The sequence below is a fragment of the Monoraphidium neglectum genome (genome assembly GCF_000611645.1).
Source record: "Monoraphidium neglectum strain SAG 48.87 unplaced genomic scaffold scaffold00579, whole genome shotgun sequence".
Lineage (NCBI taxonomy): Eukaryota > Viridiplantae > Chlorophyta > Chlorophyceae > Sphaeropleales > Selenastraceae > Monoraphidium > Monoraphidium neglectum.
This window is the reverse complement of record NW_014013049.1, coordinates 2,813-17,596: the sequence shown is the minus strand read 5'-3', so window position 1 is coordinate 17,596 and position 14,784 is coordinate 2,813. Positions and strand designations below refer to the sequence as shown.

General features: G+C 61.6%; 3 protein-coding genes across 3 annotated transcripts in view; all 3 read right to left on the bottom strand.

Moving 5' to 3' along the window:
* MNEG_4247 (hypothetical protein) overlaps positions 1 to 1,940 on the bottom strand; it is a gene marked incomplete at both ends in the record, with an annotated part of 3,437 nt that extends 1,497 nt beyond the window's left edge. The window contains 5 exons of the mRNA XM_014047277.1: positions 379 to 462; positions 760 to 804; positions 1,124 to 1,215; positions 1,645 to 1,693; positions 1,911 to 1,940. Coding sequence (XP_013902731.1) covers positions 379 to 462; positions 760 to 804; positions 1,124 to 1,215; positions 1,645 to 1,693; positions 1,911 to 1,940 — 300 coding nt within the window. The remainder of the gene's footprint in view (positions 1 to 378; positions 463 to 759; positions 805 to 1,123; positions 1,216 to 1,644; positions 1,694 to 1,910) is intronic.
* A 1,053-nt stretch (positions 1,941 to 2,993) lies between these two features.
* MNEG_4246 (hypothetical protein) lies at positions 2,994 to 4,996 on the bottom strand (the record flags this gene model as incomplete). The annotated part of the gene is made up of 6 exons (XM_014047276.1): positions 2,994 to 3,074; positions 3,537 to 3,629; positions 3,838 to 3,848; positions 4,127 to 4,196; positions 4,542 to 4,683; positions 4,881 to 4,996. The coding sequence occupies 6 exons, from the start codon at positions 4,994 to 4,996 to the stop codon at positions 2,994 to 2,996; spliced, it is 513 nt and encodes a 170-aa protein (XP_013902730.1).
* Positions 4,997 to 7,181: 2,185 nt separating this feature from the next.
* MNEG_4245 (hypothetical protein) lies at positions 7,182 to 7,435 on the bottom strand (the record flags this gene model as incomplete). Its single annotated transcript, XM_014047275.1, has 1 exon — positions 7,182 to 7,435. A coding segment is annotated over one exon (254 nt), but the record flags the coding sequence as incomplete, so codon positions are not given.
* Positions 7,436 to 14,784: the final 7,349 nt, after the last annotated feature.

Sequence of the window (14,784 nt, the reverse complement as noted above, 5' to 3'; positions counted from 1 at the left end):
GTGCGTGTGTGTGCATGTGCGCGTGCGCGCGCGTGTCCGCATGTGCGTGTGTGCTTGTGTGTGTGTGTGTGTGTGTGTGTGTGTGTGTGTGTGCGCGCGTGTGTGTGTGTGTGGCCAGGGGGTCTGGGGAGGGGTGAACACTTGTTTCAGGGCCTGAAATCCAGGTGTGGGAGCGTGGTCGCAGAGGCCTCACGCGTGCCAGCAACTTGCAGTTCCTGCCGGCTTCCTCGGGGCGCTCCTGCTGTGTGGGGTATCGAGCAGCTTGGCCTGCCCTGCCACATACGCCAGCGGTGGGCTACACGCCAACGTGCACCGAATGGTGAAGGTAGGGGCGCGACGCTCAGAGTGATGGTTGCCGGGTAGTGGCGTCCCACCCACCTTGAAGGTGAAGCAGCCAGGCCGCGCAGGGTTTGGCGTGAGCGATGGCACAGGCGGCGCAGCTGACGGAATGAACACCAGGCCCTGCGTGTGGGTGTTGGTGTGTGTGTGTGTGTGTGTGACGGCGCATGTGTTGGAAGGGGCTGGCATCTGTTTGTGCATGCTCGTGTGTGCGTGAGCATGTGTGCAAGCGTGTTCGCGCACACATGCAAGTCCATGGAGAGAGGTAGGGCGGCCCTCCCTCATGTAGGAAACCGTTCTAGGGAGGGAGGAGGGGTTGAGACTGGCGCTGCCAAAACAGTCAGTCAATAACCACGCGACCCAGACAATGAAGGGCGCGCCAAGCCCAAAACTGAATGGTGAGGGTTGCCGCCCACTCACGTAGGTCTCGCCGGGCATGGCAATGCCACAAACGCCAAATTTGACCTGGGGCCGGGTGGTGGTGGGTGGTTGACCATGCGAGACAACGGCTGGGTGCAGACGCACGCAAGCGCAAGCACGATAGAACGGGGCACCGCAGTGAGCGGCCGGCTGCTGTCTGCTGCGGCCAGCACAAAACAGCGCGCCTGCTGCAAATTGGGGCTGAAGCAAAGTGAGCAGTCATGATCATCATTCCCGTTACAAGAGGCGCAAAAGTCCCTCTACTAGCATGTCTAGGTGGGTGTATGTCAAATCCTGTCCTGCTGTATCCTGACCTATGCCTCAAAATTTGATTTTGCATTGTCCCACTCCCCCCACTGCACACCTTGAAGAACCCGTTGTCTGCAAACTGGGTTCCCCATGAGTTGCGGCAGATCCAGTAGCCCTCCTCATTGTTATAACCCACGATGAGGATGGCTGGGGGGGGTGGGGTGGGGGTGATGGGGAGCCAGATCGAGGAGGGCGCTCATCGGAACAGGGAAGGGGATTCAGTGAAGGTAGGTTGAGTTGTGGGGCAGGGGTGACGTGTGGGGGGCACAGGAATCAACGCGGTAAGAAAAGTGTTGAGCGTTTTGGGTTTGTATGGCTCTCCTCATCAACATCAACAAATCAGGGACGTGCTGGGGGAACGCACTGGGGCCCGAGGCATGAGTGGGCCCGCTTCCAGCATGGGCAGTTGACAGATTCAATGGAAGCACCCGCTGGTTGGGGGTACATTGCATTAGACTGGAACTACGGCGCCGGTGTTCAGAGGTGGCTGTGGAGGGTGGTGCCATGCCGCTCTGCTTGACTGGCCCCCCTGCCGCAATGGCCACGCTGTGGCGTATGCGCGCGGTGAGTCCTCACCGTGAGCCTCCTCCATTTTTGCGTCCGGGCCATTGCCGGGGTACACGCCCTGCGCGTGCCAGGGAGAAGAAGGGTGCGGGCGATGAGGGGAGGGGAAGGGGCCCAGCGCTGTGTCGTTACAGGGCGTGGTGGGCGACGGGGCACCCCCGCAAGGGCGCCGCACGAGCTGCCCAACCAGTAGGCGCACTGCAAACGCTTGTGCACTCATGGGCCTGGGTACTTGATGGGGGATTTGTAGTCTGCAACGACTTGGAACACCGTTTCACCTTTGGTTGAGTGGCGAAGAACTTCTTCATGTCGCTGAAAATGAAAAACGGCTGTGGGAGGGGGACACATCACGCGGGAGCGGGGCGGGGGTCAAGGGAGAGGTGTGGGCAAAGGGCAGTGGCCTCCACCCAGCGGAACGAGTGTGGGGCAGCTGCCCTGCTGCTGCTGCAGCCCCGGCGGCCAGGCGGCTGCCAGCACGTGCTGCCTGGGCCTGAGGGTTGTCCCTCACGAAGGTCGAGATTGACAGATGAAGAAAAGAAAATGAGCACCCATGTGTTGGTCCAGCCTTGAGGCCAGGCCTCCAGCTCACCGACATGACCGCGCCATACCTCCGGATGTGGCGCTGCAAAAGAAGGGCAGCGCGGGCAGAGCGAAGGGGGTTGGGGGAGCTGTACAGCACGCCGGCGTGGAGCTCAACGCTCAGAGCGGCGCAGTGCTTTCAACTGCGGTGCCGCGCCGCCTGGATTGGGCGCCTGCTGTCACCAGCAAGATGACACGATGTGTCGCGCCCTGCGACCCACCCACTTTTGGGGTTCCCCCCCCACTGACCCACTGACCGCGCGTCACCTGGCCCACTCCCACCACCCCTGTTCATCTTTGCCCCCAAACCTGCACGTCTGCAAAGCCCTTCATTTGGGTGAACTCCCACCGCCCCGCGGCAAGCTCTGGGTACGACGTCTTGCATTTGAAGGTGCAGGTGTCGCTGTCGTCAACCGTGTCGCCGTAGGGCAGACACTCATTTGTCACCAGCTGGGGGTTGCCCACGAATTTGGTGAGGGCGTCGCGCAGGCTCCAGGGATCGTAGCACACTGTGGGGGGCCGAGGCGCATGCGTGCATCCGCGAGTGCATGAGTGAGGTGATATGAAGCGGACGCATGCTTGCACGTGCGTGTGCGATGTGCAAAAGCACCTGTGCACAAATCAGAATGCAAACTTAGTAATCTTGAACATTTGCTTGGGGCTCAAGTTTGTCCTAATCATTTGCAAGCGGATGTCAGATGTGTGTCTAGGGAACTCGGACGCCTCGGAGGGGTGAGGTTGGCTGCAGCAAGCGGGTAAGCAGCGGCCGCCAGGCATTGGGCTCAAGAGGGGTTCCGAGTGCGAACAAAGGGGGAGAGGCGCTCACGGCGGGGCGCCTTGGGGTCGCGGGGGCAATAGAAGAGCTGCGAGGCAGAGGGCACAGAGCGAAGCGGGGACAGAGCGAAGCGGGGACAGAGCGAAGCGGGGACAGAGCGAAGCGGGGACAGCGGTGGCAGGCGGGGTTGGGGGCAGGGTGACTTGCATAGGGTTGCAGCAGGCTCAGGGGCGCCCGATGGTGCAGGGGAGGGCATCGGATCGCCAGTGGTTCAGGACCAATTGGTTGCCTTGCCCTTGGCCCTGGCCTCCCAGTGGCCAAAGGTGGTTGTCACAGCCTAGCTGGGCCTGCAACAGGCCTGTTGCAGGCCCATTACACAACAGCAAGGCAGTTTGGCTGCAGCCGCCTCGGTTTGCGTGCTTTTGGTGCAGGCAGCTGCGCGAGACACGTATTCGTCAACAGCGACGATGCTGTTCTGTTATGACAGTTTAAAGGATGCCTCATCGAGTCAACATGCCAAGCGCCCTCTTGCCTGCTCTCTCAATCTCACCTGGCGCTCTGACAGGTCAAAGTTTGACCCCGGCTTCTGCAGGACGGAAGCCAGCGCCGCCTGTGCTGCACCCGCCACCACAAACGCCACGCACTGAGAGGAACGAGGTGGGAGGCAGGCACACTCATAAATCTCCCGCGACGAATGCTGGTTGGGCATTGCGGGGGCAACGGCAGGCGACCAGGGCGCTGGAGCCTTGAGGCGGGACCGGCACCGCGCACGGTGCTCCTCGCCAGCACCGCCAGGGCGCGGTTGCGCACTGGGCGGGGCGCTCTTGTGCACGGCAAAGAGCGCCTCTCACCGTGTGGCAGTCTGGTGAGGGGTGAAGCCGCCGCAATTCATCATTAAGGGTGGGACAGGCAGGGGACGGGGCAGAGAGGGGTAGGAGGCTCATTGGGCGGGCAGCAAGGGGGCAAGGGTGCTGGAACAGATCAACGGCAGATCCAGTGTGTGTGCCCTTTTTGCCTGCAACTCGTTATCGGGAAAAGCAGCTTCCACAGCCGCCGTGGTGCCCCAGACCCTCCACGCCACGACCTCACATGGCACTTTAGCAGCCCCCCGTGAACCTGCACTCGCCTGCCCCTCCGCACCTCCCTGGTCCTTGGCGGGCCCTACGTAGCTGGGCCCGCCCGTGTCTCCTGGAAAGGCGGAGCTGTAGGCCTGGGGGGGCAACCGATTTGGGGGTTGGGCCTTGGAGAGGTCGAGGCCATCACGATCGCGAACGCGCGCTTGCGTGTCCACGCACTCACACACAATCTCACACACACACACACGCGCGCGCGCGCACTCACTCACACGCACGCACGCACGCACGCACTCACTCACTCACTCACACGCGCACACGCACGCACGTGCACACACGCACGCACGCGCGCACACCCGCACACGCGCGCACACGCACTTGCATACGCACTCGCACTCACACTCGAACACTCACACGCACACTCACACGCACACACGCACACGTCCACGCACACACACCAGTACACGCGCTATTGGCCCCACCTGAGGCGCCGTAGCCACCATCATGGTCGCCCTCTGATCCTCAGCAGAGTTGGTGCCCGACGCCGCACATAGCGGTCGTTGACCGCTGCCGCCCTGTGAGCACACGCCCTTCGCGGCGCCCTTGTAGCTGTTGGCGTAGTCACTGCGTCAAACAGGGGTACAGAGTGGCCGCGCATGCGCAAGCTTTGGCGGGCTGAAGCAGTTGCAGGGCCAGCGGGCCCTCACACGTACATACAGATAGACCACAGCAATGAGCGAGCACCTGGAGGTGGGCGGCAGCACCATGCAGCACAAACACGGGGTCGCGTGCGGATCCCGCCCGCCGCTCGGTGACCCCACCTGATGAACTTTTTCGCGAGGGCGAATGTGGAGGCCAGCTCATTCTGCGCCCTGCTGGCGCCCAGCAGGACCTTGGTGGATGCCAGGGGCAGCTCCAGGCCCTGCCCTGCTCGCATGCAGGCGTGTGGGTGCGAGTGCATTCGTGAGCACGCACGCGCCTTCATTTGACGCCGGGAAGGGGCGTGCGGGGTGCTTCAGTGCCCCTCCAGCGCTGCTGAGCTCACTGGGCACCTGCACTGCGCCCTGCTTTCCAAAAGCTGCCCTTCAAGCAGCTGTCCGGGCTGCCTGCTACTTTGCGGCCGTCCGCTCACACAGTCCGAGCAGTGTGCGGCGGCTGCGCCCAGTGCAGCCAAGCGCACAGCAGCGTGTGTCCGGGAGGGGCGGGACGCTCACCGAGAGCGCTGGGCGCAAGCGCTGCTGCTAGAAGCACCACCAGCGTCCACAAAAGCCGCAGATTCGAGTTTCCATGACGACTCGCGCGTTGTCGCGGCCTCTCAGCACGCGGGCCAAGCACCATCATCGTGGCCGGGTGTTCACGGGTGAGATCGAGAACCTACAAATCCGTATGCTATAAGACCCACCAGACTAGCTTATCATGTCCCTATCTGCTGCTGACTTCGCGTAACCTGGCTGGAATGAAGTGTGAGGATGGCAAAGTTGGCCGCGGTGCGCTGCAAGCCTGGTCGAAACCATAACACAAGCTGGATGAGATTTTATCATAAGGAAGCCTAGGTGCAAAGGGGGTTGACACGCTAATTTACGGGCGTGGCTACACGGCAACTGCAGGGCAGCTTGACTCAACCCTGGGGCGAAAACAGCAGTTCGCCACAGCAGCAACGGGGTGAGGCAGAGCAAAAGCATCTGTTGAACGTGATTCAAGGTGTCTGCATGCCAGTCCACCTCACCTGCGAGCCGCGCGGTCCATGCTGTATGTCGCCTGCCCGTGCAACAACACCGGGCGTGAGGATTGCAGCACCCCAGTTGCTGAGCAGGGCTGTCGTGGCCTGTGCAGACCGCAGCGCCGAGTGCGCACTTGGTGGTCGAGCTCAAGGGTGAGAGCGGACACGCAGTCCTGCTGCACTTCGCCCACGCACCCTGCACCACGCCCTCCGCTTGGCTGGAGCACCCCCGACCTCACAGCCTTGCACCAGGCCAGGCCCTTTCAGTCCTGCTCAACCCATCAGCGAGGGTTACATTGAGCTTAAAGGATGCACAGGCGAACTCCTTCCTGCATCGGCACACCGCAGTGCATTGCAGGCAGCCTGCATTCTGGTGCCGACCCCCACCTGCTCATCATCACCCAGATGCCCTTATTATTCCTCCCGAGGGCACGCATTACACGTCACGCTTGCAGCGCCCACATATACGGCAGGCAGGAGGGACAAAAAGATCGCGCTCACGCAATAGCATCAACAGGAGAAAGCTTCAGAAAGGCCGCTAACACACAAGGGCAAGTACAAGCACCAGGCGCCGCGCGGGAACTGCCCAGCGACAATCTTTCCGGCGCTGTAGACCAACGGAGATGAGTACATGCAACAAGCACACACAAATACTGGAAAAACAGACGAGCTGAAGGCTGAATGCTGAAACACAGATGAGCAGGCGGGCCGTCTGGGCATGTATAACACTGCGAGCGGCATGCGGCTGAACAGTTGCTGTTTGAGCCAAGCTCAGGCTTTATAAAGCCACACGCACACAGCGTGGCTGGCGCGAAGCATTTTCAAAGGACACATATGCGCACAGTGCATTTTCATTGATCGCAAAAGTTTTGGGTGCGTGGCGCACCAGTGTGGAGTGCGGAAGCCCGCGGCCTCGGCAGCGAGCGGCTCGCCTGAACCCGCACAAAAGCAATGGGCATGGCATCAAGCAGTGCGGCGGTGGGGGCGGGAGGACAGGGCCTGTGCAAATCAGAAGGTGTGCATGCTGACACGAAGTCAAGCGCAAATGACTAGGGGGCAGTGCAAACGCGTCCCAGGGATTAACGGCTGGCGGCTGCCTCGTTGCCAGTTGCTGCCTGCGCTAGTTGCTGCCTGCTAGTTGCTGCTAGCGGCGCGAATGTGGGGATGTCTGTATCAAGTTGTGCAAGGGGCTGAGGCTTGCGACCTACGAGGGGCATGAGCAACGACAGCATCCAACAGCTGCAGGAACCCACTCGATCTGCACATGGGCTCGCCGAGACCCCCAGAGTTCTGGACCAAACGACACAGGAAAAAGCAGGCACCCTCCAGTGGCAGTGACAACGGGCACGTCTGAGGGCACAGCGGCTCGGGCGAGCACTTGTGCAACAGCAACAAACACTCGTCATCTCCGTTGCTGCGCAGGGGTCTCCGTCGCTGACAGGTGGTCGTCTTCGAGCCACCTGCGGAACACAAAGGTCCACTTCTTGCCGGTTGAGGGCGCCTCAACCACCACAGTGTCCAAAAACCACCCGGGTGCAAAGCCTGTGCCGTCTGAGGTTATGCGGATGCGTTTGATGTTCCCGAGGTCCGGGGCTTTCTTGAAGTTGAAGGCAACAGTCTGTCCGACAACGCGAGGTGCGGGGGCCAACACGGGACCTGCGCTTGCAGCAGAGCGGGCGGGTGGGGTGTCGTGGGGGGCGTGGAGGAAGCCCGCACGGAGGCAGAGGCAGTGCCAGGCCCCGCCTCCGCAGCGACCCCTCAAATTCCCGCTTCTGCACGCCCAACTCTGTTCGGCCACCCTGGTCTGCAACCTCGTTGCTGCACCAGCTGGCGTCAGCAAGACAGCACGCTCGTGCGTGAAGGCAGCGCCGTCAATATCACCCACCGTATGAACCCTTATCGCCCTCCAAAACGTACGTCACTGCGGCATCGGTGCCGGCAAACACAACGTTGCCCGTGACCTCGGAAACCCTGTGGGCAACGGGTGTTTGGAGGGGGGGCCGATTGAACCCAACCAGGCAGGACAAGTGCGAGCGTTGTTGACAGGCAGGGGGGCGCTGCCACAGCAGATCGCGAATCGCTTGTACCAGTCATGAGGTAGGTGTGGCATGATGCCGGCAGGAGCTGCACAACAGCAGGGCATCAAGAAGCAGCATGGTGGAACGGGCGATGAGCAACCCTGATTTGATGTGCATGTTGCCTCGGCCCCGTACTCGTGCGCCGAGTGCGCTCACTTGTAACCCGCCCACAGCGCCTCTGTGGCGGTTGCTAGCGCAGCAGGTGAGGCAGACGGTGTGGGCGCGGCAACGACCGGGGGCGCAGCATATGCTGGCGGTGCCTCTGCCCTTCCCGAGTAAAGCACCGGCCTGGTGCCCTGCGTCGCAACTGGCACTTGCTGCTGCTGCTGCTGCTGCTGCTGCTGCTGCTGCTGCTGCGGCTGCGGCGGCTGCGGCGGAGGCGGCGGCTGCTGCTGCTGCGGCTGCTGCTGCCGCTGGGGAGGTGGTGGCTGCTGGGGCGACGGCGGCGACGGCTGTTGCAACGGTTGCTGCTGCTGTGGCGGCGGCGGTGGCGGCGGTGGCGGCGGTGGCGGCGGCTGCTGCTGCTGCTGCGGCGGAGGGGACGGCTGTAACGGCTGTTGCGGGGGCTGCGGCTGCTGTGGTGTTGCTGGCTCAAAAGCTAGAGGAGGGCGGCCACCGCCGCCGGTTGGCAAGTTTCTTGTTGGGTTGCAGACTGTCACGAGCTGCCCCGGGTTGAGGAAGGCCAGGGCGCGGAGTCCGGGGCCGATGATGGGTGTGGCCTCGTTGGACGCCAGCAGTTCCCCTGCAGCAGCAGGGCACACCGTGGGTGAGAGTGTCGCTTATGTGCTATGTCTGTTTGAAAGAGTGTTTTGAAATGTCATGCATGTGTGGTGTGCTCGTATGCATGTGTTTTACACCTGCATGTGTGCGATGCCATCTGCAAGGCATGAATGAGGACATGCCAGCACCAGTTTTGCACAACCGCTTGCAATGGACCTTTGTCTCGTGGCGCGGACGTGCTTGGAGTACCCTGGTGCAACTTGCAGTGCACGTTTCCCTTTTGTCAACACCCACCCACGGGCACGCCATACATGTCAGCAATCTGGCTGGCGTAATTGGCCGCACCAGCCTGCGGGGTCGTTCAGTGTGGGGTGTGTGTGTGTGTGTGTGTGTGTGTGTGTGTGTGTGTGTGTGTGTGTGTGTGTGTGTGCGCGCGTGTGTGTGTGTGCGCGCATGTGCGTGTCGTGCGTATGTGCGTTTGTGCGCATCTGTGTGTGTCAGGGGGGGGGGGGCTGAGGTCAAAAAGAGGAGAGCTTGTAAGGACTCAAGCTATGTTGTCCAGGCAAGAGCGAGAGTAAGAGTCACACGACCGTAAAGCAGTCCCGGATACTGCCTGCTGGCCAAGCGCCGCCTGGCCGCACACGGGTACAGGGTGTGAGAGAGAGGGCGGGTAGCCCAGCCAGCCCTGCCATGCAGCGCAGTGGCGCGGCACTCACAGCGGCGTGCGGATTGGTAGAGGTGGGCACCGCCGCGGCACATGTTAGCGGATGCAAGGCGATGTGAACACACACCACTTACCTTGAACAAAAAGCAGCCCGGCCGAGCCGGGTTTGGCGTTAGGGGAGGCACAGGAGGCGCGACAGAGGGGACATATATTAGGCCCTGTGTAAATTTGAGGCGTGAGGTTGTGAGCGGGCGTGAGGTGCAGAAGTGTGTTTAAGCGCGCGCGCGTGAGTGTGAATTAGAAAGAGTAAGAGAGAGAGGGAGAGAGAGAGTGTGTGTGTGTGTGTGTGCACGCGTGCTCTAAGAGTGTGTGTGTGTGCGCGTGCGTGTGTGTGTTTGTGTGCGCGTGTGTGCGCACGTGCACCTCTGCGTGCGTTTGTGTGTGTGTGTGTGTGTGTATGTGTGTGTATGTGTGCGCGTGTGTGCATGCGTGCATGCGCGCGTGTGTTCGGGCTTGTCTGTGTCGTGGGCAGGAGGGAAAAGGTGTGCTCATGCAGCTCATGCATTGCATATGCAGGTGAAACTGCAGGCATAAACGTTTCGCATTGGAAGTTGTGAAATGCAGGGGTTGAAGCTGTACGAAATGGCACCGAGGAAAGAGAGAGATGTGGCAGCCAATGGCTACAACCATATGTGAAAAGGCACTGGGGCGATTTTGCAAAAGGATTATGATGTTCTAAATATTGTGATACGGCGTGCCAAGTCCATGTGTGGCCATGCAGGGGTGATGCTGCCCACTCACGTAAGTCTCCCCGGGCGTGGCGATGCCGCACACACCAAACTTGACCTAGGAGGGTGGGTGGGTGACTGGGTCAGGGGATTACGTTTTTGAGGAGCCTCTGAGGATGCATGCTAAATGGCTGGGTGGCTGGGTGAAATTGTGGCTTTTGGGCTTCGTTGCAGGGCGGGGGCTGAGTGGTGAGCCTGGTTGACGGAGGGGCTGCATGAGGGGCGGAGAGGATGCGGGCACCCATGCACTTTGAACAGCGGATGGGGTAAGGGGAGTGGCAGGTGCGCAGCTGCCTTTTATCCCTGTCCTGGACGAGATCACATGCGAACTTGCATGCTGACCGCACAAGTTAGGTCTGGCAGCCAAGAAGGTGTCCAATTCAGGTGTCGCCCAATCGCAGCACATCTCAGCCGCATTTCTTGCCATGTCCTGCAATATCCTGACGCGTCTTGATGCCAGCCCTGCCCTGTCGTGTTTCCCCGCCACACACCTTGAAGAACCCGTTGTCTGCAAACTGGGACCCCCATGAGTTGCGGCAGATCCAGTAGCCGGCTTCGTTGTTGTACCCCACGATGAGTATGGCTGAGGGGGACAGGGGTGGCGGAGTAATGAGAGGGGAGGGGCTGGGGTGATGGGAGGGGGGAGTGCTTGCAATGTTGGAGTTACAAGTGGAGATGAGGTCAGGTGCAAAGGGACCATTCCACATTGGGGGGCTTCAGGCAGGGTCTGCGTTGGCAGGAGGGGGGTTGCCGAGGTGCTGGATGGCAGATGACGGTCCACATGTTTGTTGCGAGTGTGTTCCGACGAGGAGCAAGGGGTGAGCGTACGCATGGGGTGCACAACAGCAGCCGGCTGTAGGTGGCCCTGCTGTCAGCCCTGGGTTGCCCCTAAGCGGGATGGAGGGCGTGGCTTGCAATCTGGGTCCCCGGCACCACTGAGGGGTAGTCACAGGGGCATTGACTGAGGGTTTGTCCGCACTCGCGCACTTCTGGAGGCATCCAGGCTCATGGGATTTGACTTCCAACATTGACTATAATCGGGGACTGCACACCCCTGCAGCCCGGCCGGCCACCCTCGCGTGAGGACCGCACCCCAGCTGCGCAATTACCGTGGGGTTCCTCCATTTTTGAGCTGGGACCGTTGCCAGGGTAGACGGCCTGCACATGCAGGGTAGAGGGGGGGCGATGTGCTGCGGATCAGGCAGAGAGGACTGTCCGGACGCCGGCTGGAGAGCGGAGGCTGCCGCCTAGATGAGCTCAGCTGTTGGAGTGGGTGGGTGTCGGCTTGCGTTCTGTCCCGGCCGGCTTGCGTTCTGTGCCGGCCGGCAACGTCTAGTTGCAACACAAAACGTGTCAGGGGCGTTGTCGCGGCAAAGGCGGGGTTGTGGGAGGGAAAACCCGCTGCAAATACAGGCGCCACACGGGCTTAACAGTGCATGATGCAGCGCACAAGGCGGCTAGCATGCGGGTAAGGGATGCAGGCGTGTGGGAGGGGTGGACATGACACTGCATACACATGGCATCTCGCACCTTGGTGTCATTGGCGAAGAAATGTTTCAGGTTACTGAAGATGTAGAACGGCTGCACGGGCGGGCGGGTGCGGCTTGCTCAGAGGCGGGGCAATCGGCGGTACGGGGTGGTTGTGGATCAGGACCAGAAGCGTCCAACCAGCAAGGGCAGCCCGGCGCAGCGGCTGCCGGCGCGGGCGCAGCTGTCCCAACGCCGCCGCAGCGGCAGCAGGCAGGGGCCCATGCGCTCCAAATGTTGCTTCGGCCTGGAGTTTGCAGCGCTCACACAACGCGGGGCGGCGGCCGCCCGCTCACCGACATGACGGCGCCGTACCTCCGGATGTGGCGCTGCGATGAGGCACACAGGGGTGGTCGTTGAATGTTGGGTGGGGGAGGGTGAACGTGGCGCTTGGCACCGCGACCTGCTGCCTGCCTGCTGGTTGGATTGCCGACTGCCTGTTTCTTGCAAGCATCCACAGTTTCTCCCCCTCCCCGCCCCCCCACCAATAAGCCTGCTGATTGGGGCGTGGCACGTTTGGCCAGCCCTCAACCCCCCCTTAGACACCTGCACGTCTGCAAAGCCCCTCATCTGGGTGAACTGCCACTGCCCAGAGGCCAGCTCTGGGTATGATGTCTTGCAACTGAACGCGCAGGTGTCGCTGCCGTCGTCAATCGCGTCGCCATAAGGCAAGCATGCGTCCGTCACCAGCTGGGGGTTGCCCACGAATTTGGTGAGGGCATCGCGCAGGCTCCAGGGATCGTAGCACACTGTGGGGGGCGGGATATGAATGTGCATATGCATATAACGCGTTTATGTCTCTGAAGGAGTTTGAATTTGAGTTCGTGTGCGTGCGCGCGTGTGTGTGTGTGGGGGGGGGGTTCGGTGCGCGTGTGCATGTGTGTGCATGCGTGCGTGTGGGTTGAGCCTTATCCTGTGTTGTGTGCTGTGACTTGTCAAAAGAATCGGGTGTTTTAGAGGGGCATTCGAGTGGTCCAGGCGTCAAGGGCAAATGATGGCCAGTGGAAAGTGCCAGAATTGCCCCGCCGCGCGTCGTCATCACGAGGCTCAAGTCGCAGGAAAAGCATCGGCGGCAGAGGCTGCTGCTCACAGCGGGGCGCCTTGGGGTCGCGGGGGCAATAGAAGAGCTGCAGGGGGGCGGGGGAGGGGACAGGGGTCAGTGGCAAGGAGGCACAGTTTACATGCATGAGCACTTTCCTCACCTTTTCCATTCATGCTGAGCACAATGCGTGGGAGACTGCGGCAGGTGACGGCCGCTTGGTGCTGTGTTGAGGCAGGCCGGGGGAAACAAGAGGCTGGGGCAGCTGGGCGCCGCTGGCAATGGCCTCGCCTCTGCCCTTGACTGGCTTGGTAGGAGTGTGTGCTTGTCAATTAGAATTGACCACCCTGTGTTGCTGATTGCACCTTCGTGGTGGTCCGCATCCCTGTGGGCCGCGTCAGCCGCGCACTTGCAGCCCCTATGATCCCTTGCAGCCACAACAACGCCAAGGCTGCGCGGCCGCGGCCGCGGCCGCCTCTTCAGGTGAGCTTCGGGACAGAGCTGACGAGCTGGCACGCAGCAGGCAGTGGTCGTGATGACACGGTGATGTCATCATGACGCCTGCCTGGCAGGGCGCATCAAGTGAGGGACCACCACATCCGACCCGCGCCGCACTCCATGCTCTCTTACCTGGCGTTCTGACAAGTCGAAGAATGCCCCCGGCTTCTGCATTACAGTGGCCATCGCCGCCTCTGCCGCGCCGGCCACCACAAACGCCACGCACTGAGGGAAAGGGGCGCAGGGGGCTTTAAGTCTCGCTGAGGCTGAATGAATTGGTGGTGAGAGGCCAGCGCAAGGTACCCAGGGCGCTGGCGCGGCGACGACAAGGCGCTTCCGCGCCCCGAGTGGCGGCGCATGGCGGGCTGGGTCGCAGAACCAGCTCTCGTACTCACCGTGTGGCAGTCTGGCGGGGTTGCAGGCAGAAAGCGCAGCATGGCGGGCGACAAGGTGAGGTTTGAATGCGGGCCGGACGACAGGGGTGAAGTGCCAGGAAAGCTGCGGATTGGCCGGACCTGTCCGGCATAGGCCGTCAGACTACTTGTCTGCATTGCGCATTGACCCAAACAGCCGTGGTCGCCGTGCTGTGTGCCCCACCCACCCACCACCAATCTCATGACACCCCTAGCCCCTCCAACCCTGTCTGTTCCCCCTCACCTCCCTGGTCCTTGGCGGGCCCTATGTAGCTGGGCCCGCCCGTGTCTGCTGGCAAGGCAGAGCTGTAGGCCTGGCGGGCAGCCGTTTTGGGCAGAGACCGTGGTGAGATCAATCCTGCCACCATCACCGACGCGCACATGCATGCGCATGCACATTCACATTCACATGCACATGCACATGCACATGCACATGCACATGCACATGCACATGCACAAAAGCTTACCACCCGCCGTAGGCACCCGCACCTGAGGCGCTGTCGCCAACATCATTGTCGTCCTCTGATCCTCCAAAGTGGTGGGGCCCGACGCCGCGCACAGAGGGCGCTGGGCGCCGCCGCCCCGCGTGCACACCCCCTGTGCGGCACCCTTGTAGCTGTTGGCATAGTCCCTGCATCATGAAGGGGCAGGAGAGTGTGCAAGCATATCAAGCACACGGGAGCAAAGGCAGCCGATTGCATGAGCAGCATGCCACGCACGTGCACATTGCCAGGTGGCAGGTAGCACGAGCGGATCAGGCTGCAATCGCGGCATCATGCAGCACAAATGCAGGGCCGCGTGCCAGCCCACTGCTCGGTGACCCGACCTGATGAACTTTTTTGCGAGGGCGAATGAGTAGGCCAGCTGCTCCTGCGCCCTGCTGGCGCCCAGCAGGACCTTGGTGGATGCCAGGGGCAGCTCCAGGCCCTGGCCTGATCGTGCACAGGCGTGTGTGCGTCAGCGCTCGTGTGTGCGCACGGACAGCATGTGATATTGGGATGCGGCAATCAGGGCGACCCAGCGCCCTTGGAGCTCCTGGCATTATCGACTGTATTGTGCCTGATACTCAAAACCTGCCTGGCAACAGGCTGCCTTGAGGGCCACAGGTCGTCCAGTCGCACACCCCAAGCCACCTGCTTAAAAATGCCCCCATAAAGCCGTGCACACAGAGCCACCAGGCGCGGTGAGCCCCCCGACGGGATGGCGTGCGCACCGCGAGTGCCGGGCGCGAGCGCTTCAAAGAGCAGCAACACCAGAGTCCAAAGAAACCACATATTT